The sequence below is a fragment of the Pelodiscus sinensis genome, chromosome 30 (genome assembly GCF_049634645.1).
Source record: "Pelodiscus sinensis isolate JC-2024 chromosome 30, ASM4963464v1, whole genome shotgun sequence".
NCBI classification, from domain to species: domain Eukaryota; kingdom Metazoa; phylum Chordata; order Testudines; family Trionychidae; genus Pelodiscus; species Pelodiscus sinensis.
This window is the reverse complement of record NC_134740.1, coordinates 3,412,009-3,426,308: the sequence shown is the minus strand read 5'-3', so window position 1 is coordinate 3,426,308 and position 14,300 is coordinate 3,412,009. Positions and strand designations below refer to the sequence as shown.

General features: G+C 51.9%; 1 gene segment (V, D, J or C); it reads left to right on the top strand.

The window, feature by feature from the left end:
* The first annotated feature begins 2,328 nt into the window (after positions 1-2,328).
* Positions 2,329-13,066, top strand: LOC102449555 (immunoglobulin heavy constant gamma 2-like). The segment is given in 7 exon segments: positions 2,329-2,350; positions 4,035-4,328; positions 4,745-5,065; positions 5,199-5,525; positions 5,849-6,184; positions 11,944-12,077; positions 12,314-13,066. Coding segments are annotated over 7 exon segments (1,518 nt in total).
* Positions 13,067-14,300: the final 1,234 nt, after the last annotated feature.

The window sequence follows — 14,300 nt, the reverse complement described above, 5'->3', positions numbered from 1 at the left end:
GGAGGTGTGGGTCAGGAGTGAGGGGCACCAGCTGAGTGAGTAGCACTGGCAGGACTCGGGGTGTAGGGCTGGGCAGGCAGGAGCTGTGGGTCAGAAGTGAGAGGCACTGGTGGTGCTGGGTGCCAGGGCTCGCCTAGCAGGGGCTGGAGGTTGGGAGTGAAGGGCACCAGCAGGGCTGGGCTTGTAGATCTAGGTTATCTGGGGCTATGGGTTGGGAGCAAGGAGCACAGGCTGGGCTGGGGGGGGCCGGGGCTGGGCTGGCAAGGGCTGCAGGTTGGGACTGAGTGGGACCAGCAGGGCTAGAGGAGCCCAGGGCTAGGTTAGCAGGGTCTGTGGGTCAGGAAGAGGGTCCCTGGCAGGGCTCAGGGAACCCAGGGCTGGGCTAGCTGGGGCTGTGGGTTGGGACTGAGGGGCAGTAGCAGGACTGGGGGAGCCCAGGCCTGGGCTAGCAGGGGCTGCAGGTTGGGAGTGAGGGACACCAGCAGAGCTGTGGAGCAGGAAGCTCTGGGTGGGGAGTGAGGGGCACTGGCAGGATGCGGGGTGTAAGGCCAGGCTAGCAGGGGCTGCAGGTTGGGAGTGAGGGGCACTGGCAAGGCTGGGGTTGTAGGGTTAGGCTTGGTTGGGCTGCAGGTCAAGAGCACCAGCAAGGGTTGGAGTGGGGGCTGGGTTAACAGGGGCTACGGATCAGGAGTGAAGGGCAGTGGCAGGACTGAGGTTGTAGGGCTGGGCTAGCTGGAGCAGCAGGTCAGGAGTCAGGGGCACTGGTAGAGCTGGGGAGCCCAGAGATGGGCAGGCATGGGCTATAGATCAGGAGTGAGGAGCACTGGCAGGACTCGGGGTGTAGGGCTGGGCGGAGTGGAGCTGTGGGTCAGGAGTCGGGGCATTGGCAGAGCTGGGGGGCAAAGGCTGGGCAGGCAGGAACTGTGGGTCAGGAGTGAGGGGCATCAGCAAGATTGGGGTTGTTGGGCTGGGCTGGATGAGGCTGTGGGTGGGGAGTGAAGGGCACTGGCGGGGTTGGGGGCCAGTGCTGAGCAGGCAGGAATTGTGGGTTGGGAGAGAGGGGCATTGGCAGGGCTTGGGTTGTAGTGCTGGGCTGGTTGGGGTTACGGGTTGGGAATGAGGGGCACCAGCAGGGCTGGGGTTGTAGGCCTAGGCTGGCTGAGGCTATAGGTCAGGATCAAGGAGCACAGGCTGGGCTGGGGGGCCAGGGCTTGGTTGTCAGCAGCTGCAGGTTGGGAATGTAGGGGACCAGCAGAGCTTGGGTTGTAGGGTTAGGCTTGGTTGGGCTGCAGGTCAAGGGCACCAGCAGGGCTTGGAGTGGGGGCTGGGTTAGCAGGGGCTACGGATCAGGAGTGAAGGGCAGTGGCAGGGCTGAGGTTGTAGGGCTGGGCTAGCTGGAGCAGCAGGTCAGGAGTCAGGGGCACTGGTAGAGCGGGGGAGCCCAGGGATGGGCAGGCATGGGCTATAGATCAGGAGTGAGGAGCACTGGCAGGACTCAGGGTGTAGGGCTGGGCTGGGTGGAGCTGTGGGTCAGGAGTCGGGACATTGGCAGGGCTGGGGGACAAAGGCTGGGCAGGCAGGAACTGTGGGTCAGGAGCAAGGGGCATTGGCAGAGCTGGGGTTGTAGGGCTGGGCGGGTTGGGGTTACGGGTTGGGAATGAGAGACACCAGCAGGGCTGGAGGAGCTGAGGGCTGGGCAAGGAGCTATAGGTCAGGAGCGAGGAGCACCGGCAGGACTTGGGGTGTAGGGCTTGGCAGGCAGGAACTGTGGGTCGGGGGTGAGAGGCACTGGTGGTGCTGGGGGGCAGGGCTGGGCTAGCAGGGGCTATAAGTTGGGAATGAGGGGCACCAGCAGGACTGGGGGTGTAGGGCTAGTCTGGCTGAGCCTATAGGTCAGGATCAGGGAGCACAGTCTGGGCTGGGGGGGGGGGGGCAGGGCTGGGCTGGCAGGGGCTGTACGTTGGGAATGAAGGGGACCAACAGAGCCGGAGAGCAGTGAGCTCTGGGTTGAGAGTGAGGGGCACCGGCAGGGCTTGGGGCTGGTCTGGCAGGGGCTGCAAGTCAGGGATGAGGAGCACAGGCTGGGCTGGGAGAGCCCAGGGCTGGGTTATCAGGGGCTGCAGATCAGGAGTGAAGGGCACTGGCGGGGCTGGGGTTGTAGGGCTTGGCTAGTTGAAACAGCAGGTCAGGAGTGAGGGATACCAGCACAGGGGGGAGCCCAGGGTTGGGCAGGCAGTAACTGTGGGTTGGGAGTGAGGAGCACCAGCAGGGGTGGGGTTGCAGGCCTGGGCTGGGTGGGGCTGTGGGTCAGGAGTGAAGGGCACCGGCATGGCTGGGGGGCCAGAGCTGGGTAGGCAGGAACTGTGGGTTGGGATTGAGGGGCACTGGCAGAGCTGGGGTCGTTGGGCTGGGCTGGCTAGGGCTGTGGGTCAGAAGCGAGGGGCACCTAAGATCTTTGACCATCTCTTTGAACCCAACTCCCTAACCACAACGTCTCAAACCTTACCCTCAAATCCTGACTATCGACGTCTCAGGCTGCCATGGCCTTGAGATGTGTAGACTTCTCCTTGTTATTTCTTTTTAAAGGACATAGTGTGATAGGTCCCTGACCTTCTATTTCTAGACCATTGTGCGACAAGTCCTAGAGAACAATTCTACCCTTAACCATAACCCCAGCACTATTCCTAATCACCTTAACCTAACCCCACCAGGGTTCTGCATCACCAGTCGGGTATCAAACATCCTGGCAGCAGAAGTGTCATTTCTCTTGGGAAATTGGCCTCATGGGTTAGAAGCCCAGAATCTCAGTTGCCCCTCTCAGAAATGGCAGGAGAACAGGTGGGAAACTCAGTAGGTGAATGGTTTCAAAACGGGTAGAAATCCACCCAAAAAGGGTCCAATATTGAACTGGAGCATGGGAAGGTAATAAACCCTGAGCATTTCATTCTTCCTCGGTCTCCCTTTGCTCTTAACCCAAACCACTCACCCTTAGCCCTCCTCGCCTACAGATAATATTAACCCTCACTCTCACCCACAGAGCTCACATGGCCAGGTTGACTTGGAAAGTCCCGGCCTTTCCTAAGAATGGTCCAGGGACTTCCCAGGACACTAACCAACACAGTGAGCAACAGACGTTTGCGGGGTCGATGATTTTAGCAATGAACTTAGGAGCCTAATGAAAGTATGATATTTACTGATGCTATGCTGCTAATACTGCAAGTATAACGTGTGCACCTCTTCAGACAGAGCTCTAAGAAGCCAAAAGTTAGTGACACGACAACTCTTTGGAGAGCCCTCTAAGGCTATGTCTAGACTGCAGGCTTCTTTCGAAAGAGCCTCTTTTGAAAGATCGCATCTAAACAGCAGGCGGATCTTTTGATAGAGGAAATCCGCTTTTTCGAAAGAGAGCACCCAGCGAGTCTGGATGCTCTCTTTCGAAGACGGCCTCTTTACATTGTAGAACGCCTTCTTTCGAAAGAGGAACTTTCGAAAGAAGGCGTTCTTCCTTGTGAAACGAGGTTTACCGCCATCGAAAGAAAAGCCGCGATCTTTCGAAATAATTTCGAAAGAACGCGGCTTGAGTCTGGACGCAGGGGAAGTTTTTTCGGGAAAAGGCTACTTTTCCCGAAAAAACCCCTGAGTCTGGACACGGCCTAAGTGTCTCCATGAATGATACTTCTACTGTCAAAATCTTGTGTTGTTTCTAGCTGCAGAAGCTGAGATTCATTCAAGGGGAATTTCTCTGCCACTTAAACATTTAATGCTACCTCCAGTTATTGGTACAATCCTCCATTTGGTGAAATTGATCCTTTGTATGGCTCAATGCAACATCTCTTCCTGACTCTGCATTGACCTGCTGTGACTCTGTCCCTTCTTCTTTCTCTCTCTGCCTCGCTTTCCCCTCTGAGCCTTTCTGTGTCTTTCGTATTTGATGTGGAAGTCCTTTAGGCTCATCCTAAGAACATATTAACACGGAGCATGGTGTGGGCTGAGTTGGGGCCACAGCTCACGGTCTTTTTCTTCCTCCTTTGCAGCTAGTCCCAGAGCCCCGTCTGTCTTTCCCCTCACCTCCTGCCCTGGAGAAGCTACCACATCCCAGGTCACCTTCGGCTGCCTGGTCAAAGGCTATTTCCCCGAGCCAGTCACCGTGCAGTGGACCCCCAACACCTCGGGTGTGAAGGACTACCCCTCCGTGCTGCAAACTTCCAGTGGCCTCTACTCGCTGAGCAGTCAGGTCACCGTCTCGGACAGCAGCTGGGAAGACAACACCTATCACTGCACCGTTAAGCACGAGCCCACCAGCTCAAGCATCACCAAGGAAATCCCAAGTAGGAGCAGCGCGGACGAGAGAGGAGAGCGAGAGGGGGTCACTAAAGTGGTGACGGCTGCAGGGAGAGAGGGTGGGAGTCTATGAGTGTGGGGAGATGTTTGTATCACTGCTGTGGGTGGATGGAGGGAAAGAGAGGAACACCAGGGGGATACTAGAATGTCTGGGGTTAGGTGGATGGTGTTGGATCTAGATAGAGAGCATGTGAGACTATGTAGAGAAAGGTGGAGGGATGAGAAGAGAGAGACCCTGAAAAGAGAAGCAACGGATGTGGCACTGTTGGGAAAAGGGGTCTCTGAAGGAGGCACCATGCTGTTGGGAACAGAATGCCAGATGGGAGGCCCAAGCTATGTGGAAAGGGGTGGAGGGACCGGTAGGGGACGACACAACAATTAACACTTGCCACCCTTCTTCCAGAATCCTCCACTCCCCAGCCTCCCACTGTGCAAGTCTACCACTCCTCCTGCAAACTCACCCCCGGCACCATCGACCTCCTCTGCCATGTCTCCGGCTTCTACCCCACACCCGTGACGGTGGAATGGCTGGTGGACGGAGAGTCCGGGGTGCTTCATGGAGAAACGGCCCCTGCCACGAGGGACGCTGGTGGCCGCACCTTCAGCACCCACAGCAACGCCAGCGTCTCCCAGGAAGACTTTATGCAAGACAAGATGTACACCTGCAGAGTGTCCCACCCAGGCACCGGGACCACGGAAGAGGACTATGCCCGCAAGTGCAAAGGTAACACTGAGCTGGGATGCCTGGGAAGGGGGGGGGGGGACACTGGGCTGGGTTCGAGGGAGAGGGGAGGCTGGGGTGGGCTCGGACAGGGGAGACCAGACCTAGTGTTTGATGTGGGCTCTCTTGTTTCCAGATGTACCTACAACCACCAGTAACATCCTCGTCTTCACGGTGCCGCCATCCCCTGAGGAACTGTACGTGGGCCAGAGCCCCAAGGTCACCTGCCTGGTCGTCAACCTGCCTAACGATGCTGACCTAAGAGTGGTCTGGTCCCGGGAGAAGACAGGGCCCCTTAGCCCGGAACCCCTCACTTTGACTGAGCAGCACAACCGCACCTTCACGGCCTCCAGCTCTCTGCCCATATTCACCCGTGACTGGGAGGATGGAGAGAAATACAGCTGCAAAGTGGAGCACTCGGAGCTTCCCACACCGATCATCAAATCCATCTCCAAGAAGCAAGGTAGGAGGAGGGTATGGTCCCCAAGGGAGAGACCCCTACTACAGCCCCCAGCAGGGAGGGATGGTCTTGCAGGGGGAATCCCAGCCCCTAACAACCTGAAATTCTTGCCCTGGGTCCCTTTCCATTCCCATGTGAGATGGAGACTATCCCTACCTATCTTTGCTACATCCCAGGACTACCCAGTCCCTAGCTCCTCCATCCTGGAGGAGTGAAGGCATGTTCCTGTAAGCCCCACCCTTCTTACACACATGCACAGGCCCCATGTGGCCCCAGCACAGTGATGTTCATGGCTCATCTGTGTCCTCCATCCCCACCCACACAAGGCAAGATGTCTCCTCCAAGTGTCTATCTCCTGCGCCCCCACCCTGATGAGTTGAGCAGCAACGGAGACTCCGTCAGCCTCACCTGCCTGGTGCGGGGCTACTATCCTGCGGAAATCTCAGTGAAGTGGATGGAGAACCACGAATCCCAAACCAGCATGAAACCTGTTACCACCTCATCCATGAAGGAAGGAGATGGCGACTCGACCTACTTCCTCTATAGCAAGTTACCAGTTGACAAGACCAGCTGGAACAATGGGGTCACCTACACCTGCATGGTCATCCATGAAGCCCTGAAGCCACTGAAGTTCACCCAACGCAACATCCGCAGTGTCCCTGGTAAATGAAGATGGCTCCTCCCAGCCCCACTGCTAGCATTGTTTGATAGAGCTTCCTGTAAATAATCTCTGTGCCATTAGTGATGACAAGTGAATAAATGGAACTAGTGTGATCTCACCCCCAAGTCTCCTTGTTGCGGTGTCACTGCGTGATGTCTGTGGGTTGCCCAAGGGGCAGAAATTCTAAGGCCTGGATCTGAGACATGCCAAGATACTCCAAGGCTGAGGATCCTGATACCCAGTCCTGTGTGTGTGTGTACATCTTTACCATGGAGGGATGGGTGGATACATGGCGAGCTGTTGTGGAATGAAGGATGGGTGGATACAGGAGTTGATGATGTGGAAGGAAGGATGGGTGGATACAGGGGTTGATGATGTGGAAGGAAGGATGGGTGGATACAGGAGTTGATGATGTGGAAGGAAGGATGGGTGGATACAGGAGTTGATGATGTGGAAGGAAGGATGGGTAGATACCATGAAAAGGACAGGTTTCAACCATGGAAGGAAGGGTGGGTAGATACATGGGTAGTTGCCAAGAAAGTAAGGATGGGTTGACACATGGACCCATGGAAGTAAGAAAAGGCTGATACCATTGCAGAAAGGATGAGTAGATGCCAAGGTAGAAGATGAGGAAGGAAGGATGCTAAATGCCATGCAAGGAAGCATAGGTTGATGCCATGCGACAAAGGATAATACAATACCATGGAAGAAAGGATGGGTAGAGGGCATGTTGTAAAGAGTAGGTAGATGCCACGTTAGGAAGGTTCAGTGGCTATATCATGGAAGCCGTGTTGGAGACAGTTTATCATATACATAGAAATGGCAAAGGAATAGACACATTCATACGCCGCTCAGCTGGGTGGCTGTGTGTTTGGAGAAGGGGTTTCAAGGATACGTATGCATTTCCGAGAGGAATAAGATGCCAGTTGATATCAAAGGATGAGAAAATTATATGGAGCAAAGTAGCACCTGCACCCCAACTGAGACTAAGGCCGACTTGGGCATACACTCTGTGGGAGACAGTCCTGGTGTCAAATGTCTCACACTTAATAGAGCACAAAGGGAGAAGAAACAGACACCAAGATGGGAAGAAACCTTTTCAAGCTCACATCAGTTACCAAGTCAGTATCAGAACCCAGTAGTATTAGACTGTATTTTAATGGGGAAGTGATGGCTGGAAAGTTTACGAGTGCCATAGGGGTAGAACTATATACATGGGTGGGGATTGGTGGGTACATCTATGGAGAAGGTTGGAGAAGGTGCCCATTCTGAAGGTTGAAGGAATGGATAAATGGATGACCATAGAAAGGCTGTGATTGGAGGATGGAGAGACAAGGATAGGTGGGGACGCATGAATGTGTAAGGGAAAGGAGGAATGTCTTTTTAGGGTAAGGAAACAACACCAATGGAGATGGACAGTAATAGGAAAATTAGAATGGATGGATGGATGGATAAGGGATTCATGGGGAGTTGGATGGATGGATGGATGGATGGATGGATGGATGGATGGATGGATGATTCATGGGGAATTAGAAGCATGGATGGATGGATGTTTCATGGGGAATTGGATGGATGGATGGATGGATGGATGGATGGATGGGCAGGGACAGATGATGAGTGACAGGTGTATGAGGATGAATGGGTGAGTGAATAAGTCAATGGAAGGACGGACGACTTTGTAGATCTGCCAATGGATGAATGAGCATTAATGGGGACAGATGATCGTGGGTGCTGGGATTAAGCAATGAATAAATAATTAAATTAGGTTGAGCGGGTGGATGGGTTATGGAAGGATGGATGTGGAGGTCGGAGTGCGGTGTTCATAGATCAATATGAAGGGATGATTTATATGGGGGATGAAGGTTCAAGGTAAGGAATGGATGGAGTGTAGGATGCCTGGGTGGGTAGTTGGATTGCTGGATGTTAGAGCCATCACTGGCATCTCATTCAGGCAAGACCATCTCTAGGCTATTACCATTGTGCGGGGATAAATACACACCCCGCATCTCCTGCCACTCCAGACAGGAGCAGATGTCCCATGGGAATTTTCCCAACAGAGTCCATGGGAGGAAGTAATTCAAGTACTCTGCCCCCCCCATACAACTCACCTGCTAGCTAGGAGGCTAAAGGTTCTCCCCCCAACACCTGACCCTCAGTGGCAACTGAGGAGGCGGATCTGGGGCAACGTACAGCAAATTCCTCAAGCTGGGATCAGCTGAAGGGACTCAGTCCCGGAAAAGCAACAGCAGTAGTAGGGCTGTTATCTGGAGTACATGCTAAGCAGGGGCTAATCCAACAGACTAGCTCTGCTGACATAGAGGGTCCAGGTAGTGGGGTGGCACAAACAATCAGATTCCCCAATTGCCCTGACATGAGCCCCTCCTCCAACCTGCCCTTCCCCCCCCCACACACACACTGCCCCCTTCCATGTGTGTATCAACCCCAGGTTGGATGGCTGAGCGCAGGCCTCAAATGGATCAGCACAGAGATCACACTTGGTGTTGGGTGGAGAGCCTGCAGTGGCAATGTTAGGGCTATTATCCTGGGGGCAACACGGATGCTAGATGTGGAGGAGAGTGGGGGGGTTGGCTGAAAGACAGAGAGAGAGAGAGAGAGATCAGTTCAGTGCACATGGACCTATATGTAACATTCCATGGCACAGGGAACCTTTCACCTGGGCTGTTGTGCTTGCACACACCAAGGCTGTGTCTACACTGGGCCACTTATTCCGGAAAATCAGCCGCTTTTCCGGAATAAGCTGCGAGCTGTCTACACTGGCCCTTGAATTTCTGGAAAAGCAACGACGTTGAACTGTACAAAATCAGCCGCTATTCCGGAAAAACTATTCTGCTCCCGCTCGGGCATAAGTCCTTATTCCGGAACACTGTTCCGGAAAAAGGCCAGTGTAGACAGCCCAGTAGTCTTTTCCGGAAAAAAGCCCCGGTCGCGGAAATGATGATCGGGGCTCTTTTCCAGAAAAGCGCGTCTACATTGGCCACGGACGCTTTTCCGGGAAAAGGGCTTTTCCGGAAAAACATCCTGCCAATGTAGACGCTCTTTTTCCAGAAATACTTATTACGAAAACTATTCTGTTTTAAGCATTTCCAGAAATTCATGCCAGTGTAGACACAGCCCAAGAGACACATAACACAAGGAGAGACAAACACGCCCCCCACCTATTCATACACCTGTTATCATAGAATCATAGAATACTAGGACTGGAAGGGACCTCGAGAGGTCATCGAGTCCAGTCTCCTGCCCTCATGGCAGGACCAAATACTGTCTAGACCATCCCTGATAGACATTTATCTAACCTACTCTTAAATATCTCCAGCGATGGAGATTTCACAACCTCCCTAGGCAATTTATTCCAGTGTTTGACCACCCTGACAGTTAGGAACTTTTTCCTAATGTCCAACCTAAACCTCCCTTGCTGCAGATTAAGCCCATTGCTTCTTGTTCTATCCTCAGAACAAGGATAGAACAAACCGTTCTCCAAACTCCTTTAGGAAAGGGAGCTAACTCAGGGAGGGTCAAACTTCAGGGGCCACCATCTTTCATGTCCAAGAGAATCCATCCAGAAAATACCTGTGGTTCTCTTAAGAAAAGTAACAAAACTTGTTAAGGTGCATTGAGATGGGGATCATGGACGCACCTGCATGAAGTCCAGACATTCTGGTCTTTGGGGGCCTTCCCCAACATGATAGCCTCCAGGCACCTTACTTAATCCTGAGGATTTAGCCTCTCATAATTTGCAAACAGGGAAACTAAGACATATTGAAATTCAATAGCTGGCAAGTTTCATTGTCCGGGTACATGGCTGTGGCCACATAGGATGAGTGAGAGGAGAATTGGGAGGCTCTTTGTCCATTCCATCACTGTGGGCTGTGGTGGATGAACAGACGGAAGGAAAGTTTGTGTGGGAGACAGGGATGGATGTGTCTAAAGATGGACAGATGTAAGCATCAATGGATAAATGAATGGATGGGTGTAGCTAGAGAGAGATGGATGGAGGCATGCTTCTCTGGATGATTGGATGGGTGGAGAGGAGCAATGGATGGATGGACAGAAGGATGGATGAATGCTTCGATGGTGTAGCTAGAGAGAGATGGATGGAGATGTGCTTCTATGGATGGATGATTGGATGAGTGGAGGTGGATGGAGGCATGAATGGATGGACAGAAGGATGGAAGATGGATGTGTCTAGGGATGGATTGTTGGGTGGTTTGTGACATATATCTAGAGATGGAAGTGTGGAGAGGCATAGATGGATGGATGGATGGAGGTGTCTAAGAATGGACTGATGGATGGGTAGAAAGAAGGTTTATGGTCATGGATAAATGGAGAATGGAGAGGCAACTGGGGATGGAAGGATGGATAAATGGAAGAGAGATGGATAGGCGGTTTGTGGCCATGAATGGATGGATGTATCTAGAGTTGGCTGAATGGATGGATAGACCAGTGGAAATGTTGATGAATAGATTGGTGGTCATGGATGTAGAGATGTGGGGACACATGCATGGATGGATGGTTCATTGTTATCGGTGGATGGAGGCTTAATTGGGGATTAACAAGTGCATTGTTTTTGTGGTCAGGGTTGGAAGGATGGAGTGGTGGATTGATAGATGGTTTTGGTCATGTAGGAATGAAAGGGTGAGTGGGAGTGGATGGATGTCTCTAGAGATGGAGGAAGAGGAGCAGAGAGAGGTTGTGTCTATGGATGGATGGATGGCTTGTGTTCAGGATTGTACGGATGAACTCAGAGATCTGGAGATGGATACATGGAGGGGTTAATTTAGGATGGTTAGATGGATGGAGGTGTCTACACTGATACATCAAGAGGTGATTTGCGATCATGGATGAATACGAGTATCTAGAGAGGTATGCGAGAGAAACAGATGGAAAGATGGAGGTATCTACAAATGGATGAGTGGTTTATGGTTATGGATGAATGGAGGGGTGAGTAACAGGTGGATGGATAGATGGATAGATGGATGGATCTAGGAATGTATTGATGGGTGAATGGATGTTTTGTGATTATGCATGGATGAATGCCTCCATAGTCTTTAAAGTGCTACATTGTCCTGCATTTTGCTTCAGCTACCCCAGACTAACACGGCTACATTTCTATCACTATTCCATAGGTGGAGGTATGGAGAGGAATAGATGGAAGGATGGACTGATGGATGGATAGCTGGCTTGTGGTCATAGATGAATGGATGGAGAGGGGGTGTGGAGGGATGTACTCAAGATGGATGGACACTTTGTGGTCATGGACGGATGGGTGGATCTAGCCATTAATGGTTGCACGCATGGATGAATGAAGGTCTCTTGGGATTCACATATGGATGGATCAGTGGGTGGTTTGTGGTCATGGATGGATGGATGTATCTAAAGATGGTTGTGTGGCCAGGCATAGATGGTTGGGTGGATTGTGGTCATTGATATACGGAGGGTTAAGTGGGAATGGGCAGATGGAGGGATGGTTTGTAGAGATGAATGGAGGGAGATGTGAGGATGGATGGGTGTGTCTAGAGATGGAAGGAAGGAGGCAGAGAGGGTTCTTTGTAGGGATGGATGGATGAGTGGTTTGTGGGGATGGATGGATGGCTTATGGCCAGGGTTAGATTGATGTACCCAGAGATAGAAGAGTGGATGGAAGGAGAGAAGGATACAGAGACTACTGTTGGATGTAGGGTCCGAGCTCTCTCTGTGACTCTGGCTGACTTGCACTTGATGTCTCTTTCTCTCCCCGCACAGAGGTGATAATGAATGACGAGTTTTGCACCGAGGAAGGCGATGAGAAGATAGATGGTCTCTGGAGCACCATCGCGGTCTTCATCACCCTTTTCCTCTTGAGTGTGTGCTACAGCGCCACGGTGACCCTGTTCAAGGTGAGAGAGGGCAAACGGAGCAGGGATGGGAGGAGCCAGGCAAGCACAGTTGAGTGTGTCACAGGAGAGAAGGAAAGATGGGAGGTATGAAAGAGAAAGAAGAAAGGTTGCGGGAGACAGAAGGTGAATGAATGAGACGTGGATATGGAAGCAGGAAAGAAGGACACAGAGAGAGAGAGACAGAGCAGCTCCCTGGTGTGAAGCCCCTGTCATGCCCTTTGTCTCTGTCCCTTCAGGTGAAGTGGCTTTTCTCCAGCGTGGTGCAGCTGAAGCGGGGAAGGGGCCCTGAGTACAAGAACGTGATCCAGCGTGTGGTGTAGGGATGCTGCTCCCTTTCTGCCAAGACAAAGGGCCGGGGCTGCCGGCTCTTTGGCATCACTCTCCTGCCTCTCACAGCTTCTGCCTTGCATCGCTGTGCCCTGGTAGAACCCTCCGGTGCGGAGCGAGAGGGATGCACCTCCCGTGGCCTCCTCAGCCCTCAGCCACTGGGCACGCTGCCCTACCGGGAGCTGGGCTGTGACCAGACACCTCATGTCATGCAAGGAGCCAGCACTCCTAGCAAGGAACCATCCTGTGTCCCGCATCCCTCCTGCAGCCAGCAGTCCCCTGGGTCGGAGCCAGCACCCCCTAAAAGAGAAAGTGCCCATGTCCCTTTCCCCACCCGTCCAACCTAGCCATCCTCTCGAACGCTCTCCGGTTCAGAGCCAGCGCTTCCTAGAGGAGAAATTTCCCTTGTTCCATTTCCCCATGCCCATCCCACAGCAGCCAATCCCCCATGTGGGAGCGGGGCTATAGCCGGGGCGGTGTCTGTCGTGCTGTATGTTGCATATTGAGCGCCTCCCTGGGATTTGTGTGTGACGTGTTCCACACTTTCGATGTTTGCACTGAGTAACAATAAATAAGTAAAGATACAACTCAGGCTCCATTTCTTTCTCAACCCCAGACTTGAAAGGACACTTGAGAACCACCAGATGGCCACACTAAGGGTGTGTTTAGACTACACCTCTCTGTGGACAAAGAGATGTAGATTAGGCACATCGAAATTGCCTAATGAAGCAGGGATTTAAATATCTTGCGCTTCATTCGCATAAATATGGCCGCCGATTTTTTTCAAAACGGAGTGTTTTCGAAAAAAAACCTGGCTGTCTAGACACGGATCTTTCGAAAATAGACCCTTTTTCGAAAGATCCTGTATTCCTCAAAAAACAAGGTTTACAGGATCTTTTGAAAAAGGGTTTATTTTCGACAGATCTGCATCTAGACTGCCGTTTTTTCCCCAAAAACTCCATTTTGAAAAAAGCGGCGGCCATGTTTATGTTAATGAAGCACGGGATATTTAAATCTCTGCTTCCTTAGCAATTTCAACATGCTTGATTTGCATCCCTCTGTTGACAGAGGAATGCAGTCTAGACGTAGCCTATGTGTGTAGGGGGCACCTCCAGGTAGGGTCAACAGTTGTAGGGTTCCTCCTGACCCAAGTGGGAGACAGGGGGCTTAGTGACAAACACAGAAATCAGGGATTTCATCCCTAAGCCCCTAAAGGCTTGGAAAGACGAGTGGGAAATAGAAAGAAAGAAAGAAAGAAAGAAAGAAAGAAAGAAAGAAAGAAAGAAAGAAAGAAAGAAAGAAAGAAAGAAAGAAAGAAAGAAAGAAAGAAAGAAAGAAAGAAAGAAAGAAAGAAAGAAAGAAAGAAAGGTGGAGAGGTTGGTATGTGAATGTACAGAGATTGACAAATGGGCATGAGAAGGGAGAGAGGGAAAGAGAGAGGATTGGCTGTGTGGGTAGATACCAGCTGGACCCAGACAAACAGGGTATGTCTATACTACAGGGTTTGGTCGACAGAAGTTTTGTCGACAGATAGGGTACGTCTAGACTACAGGGTTTTGTTGACAGAAGTTTTGTCAACAGATACTGTCGACAAAGCTTCTGTCGACAAAGAGCATCTAGACTACATTCAGTTCTGTTGACAAAGCAAGTTGCTTTGTAGACAAAACCCTGTAGTCTAGACACAACCCTACATGCAATAACACCTTCTGTCGACAGATCTCTGTTGACAGAAGACGTTATGCCTCGTAAAATGAGGTTTTCCAGCGTCGACAAAACTGCTGAGTTCTGTTGACGTTATGTTGACAGAACTCAGTGGTAGTGTAGACACAGGTATAGTTTTGTTGACAAAAGTGGACTTTTGTCGACAAAGCTCTGTAGTCTAGACACACCCATACT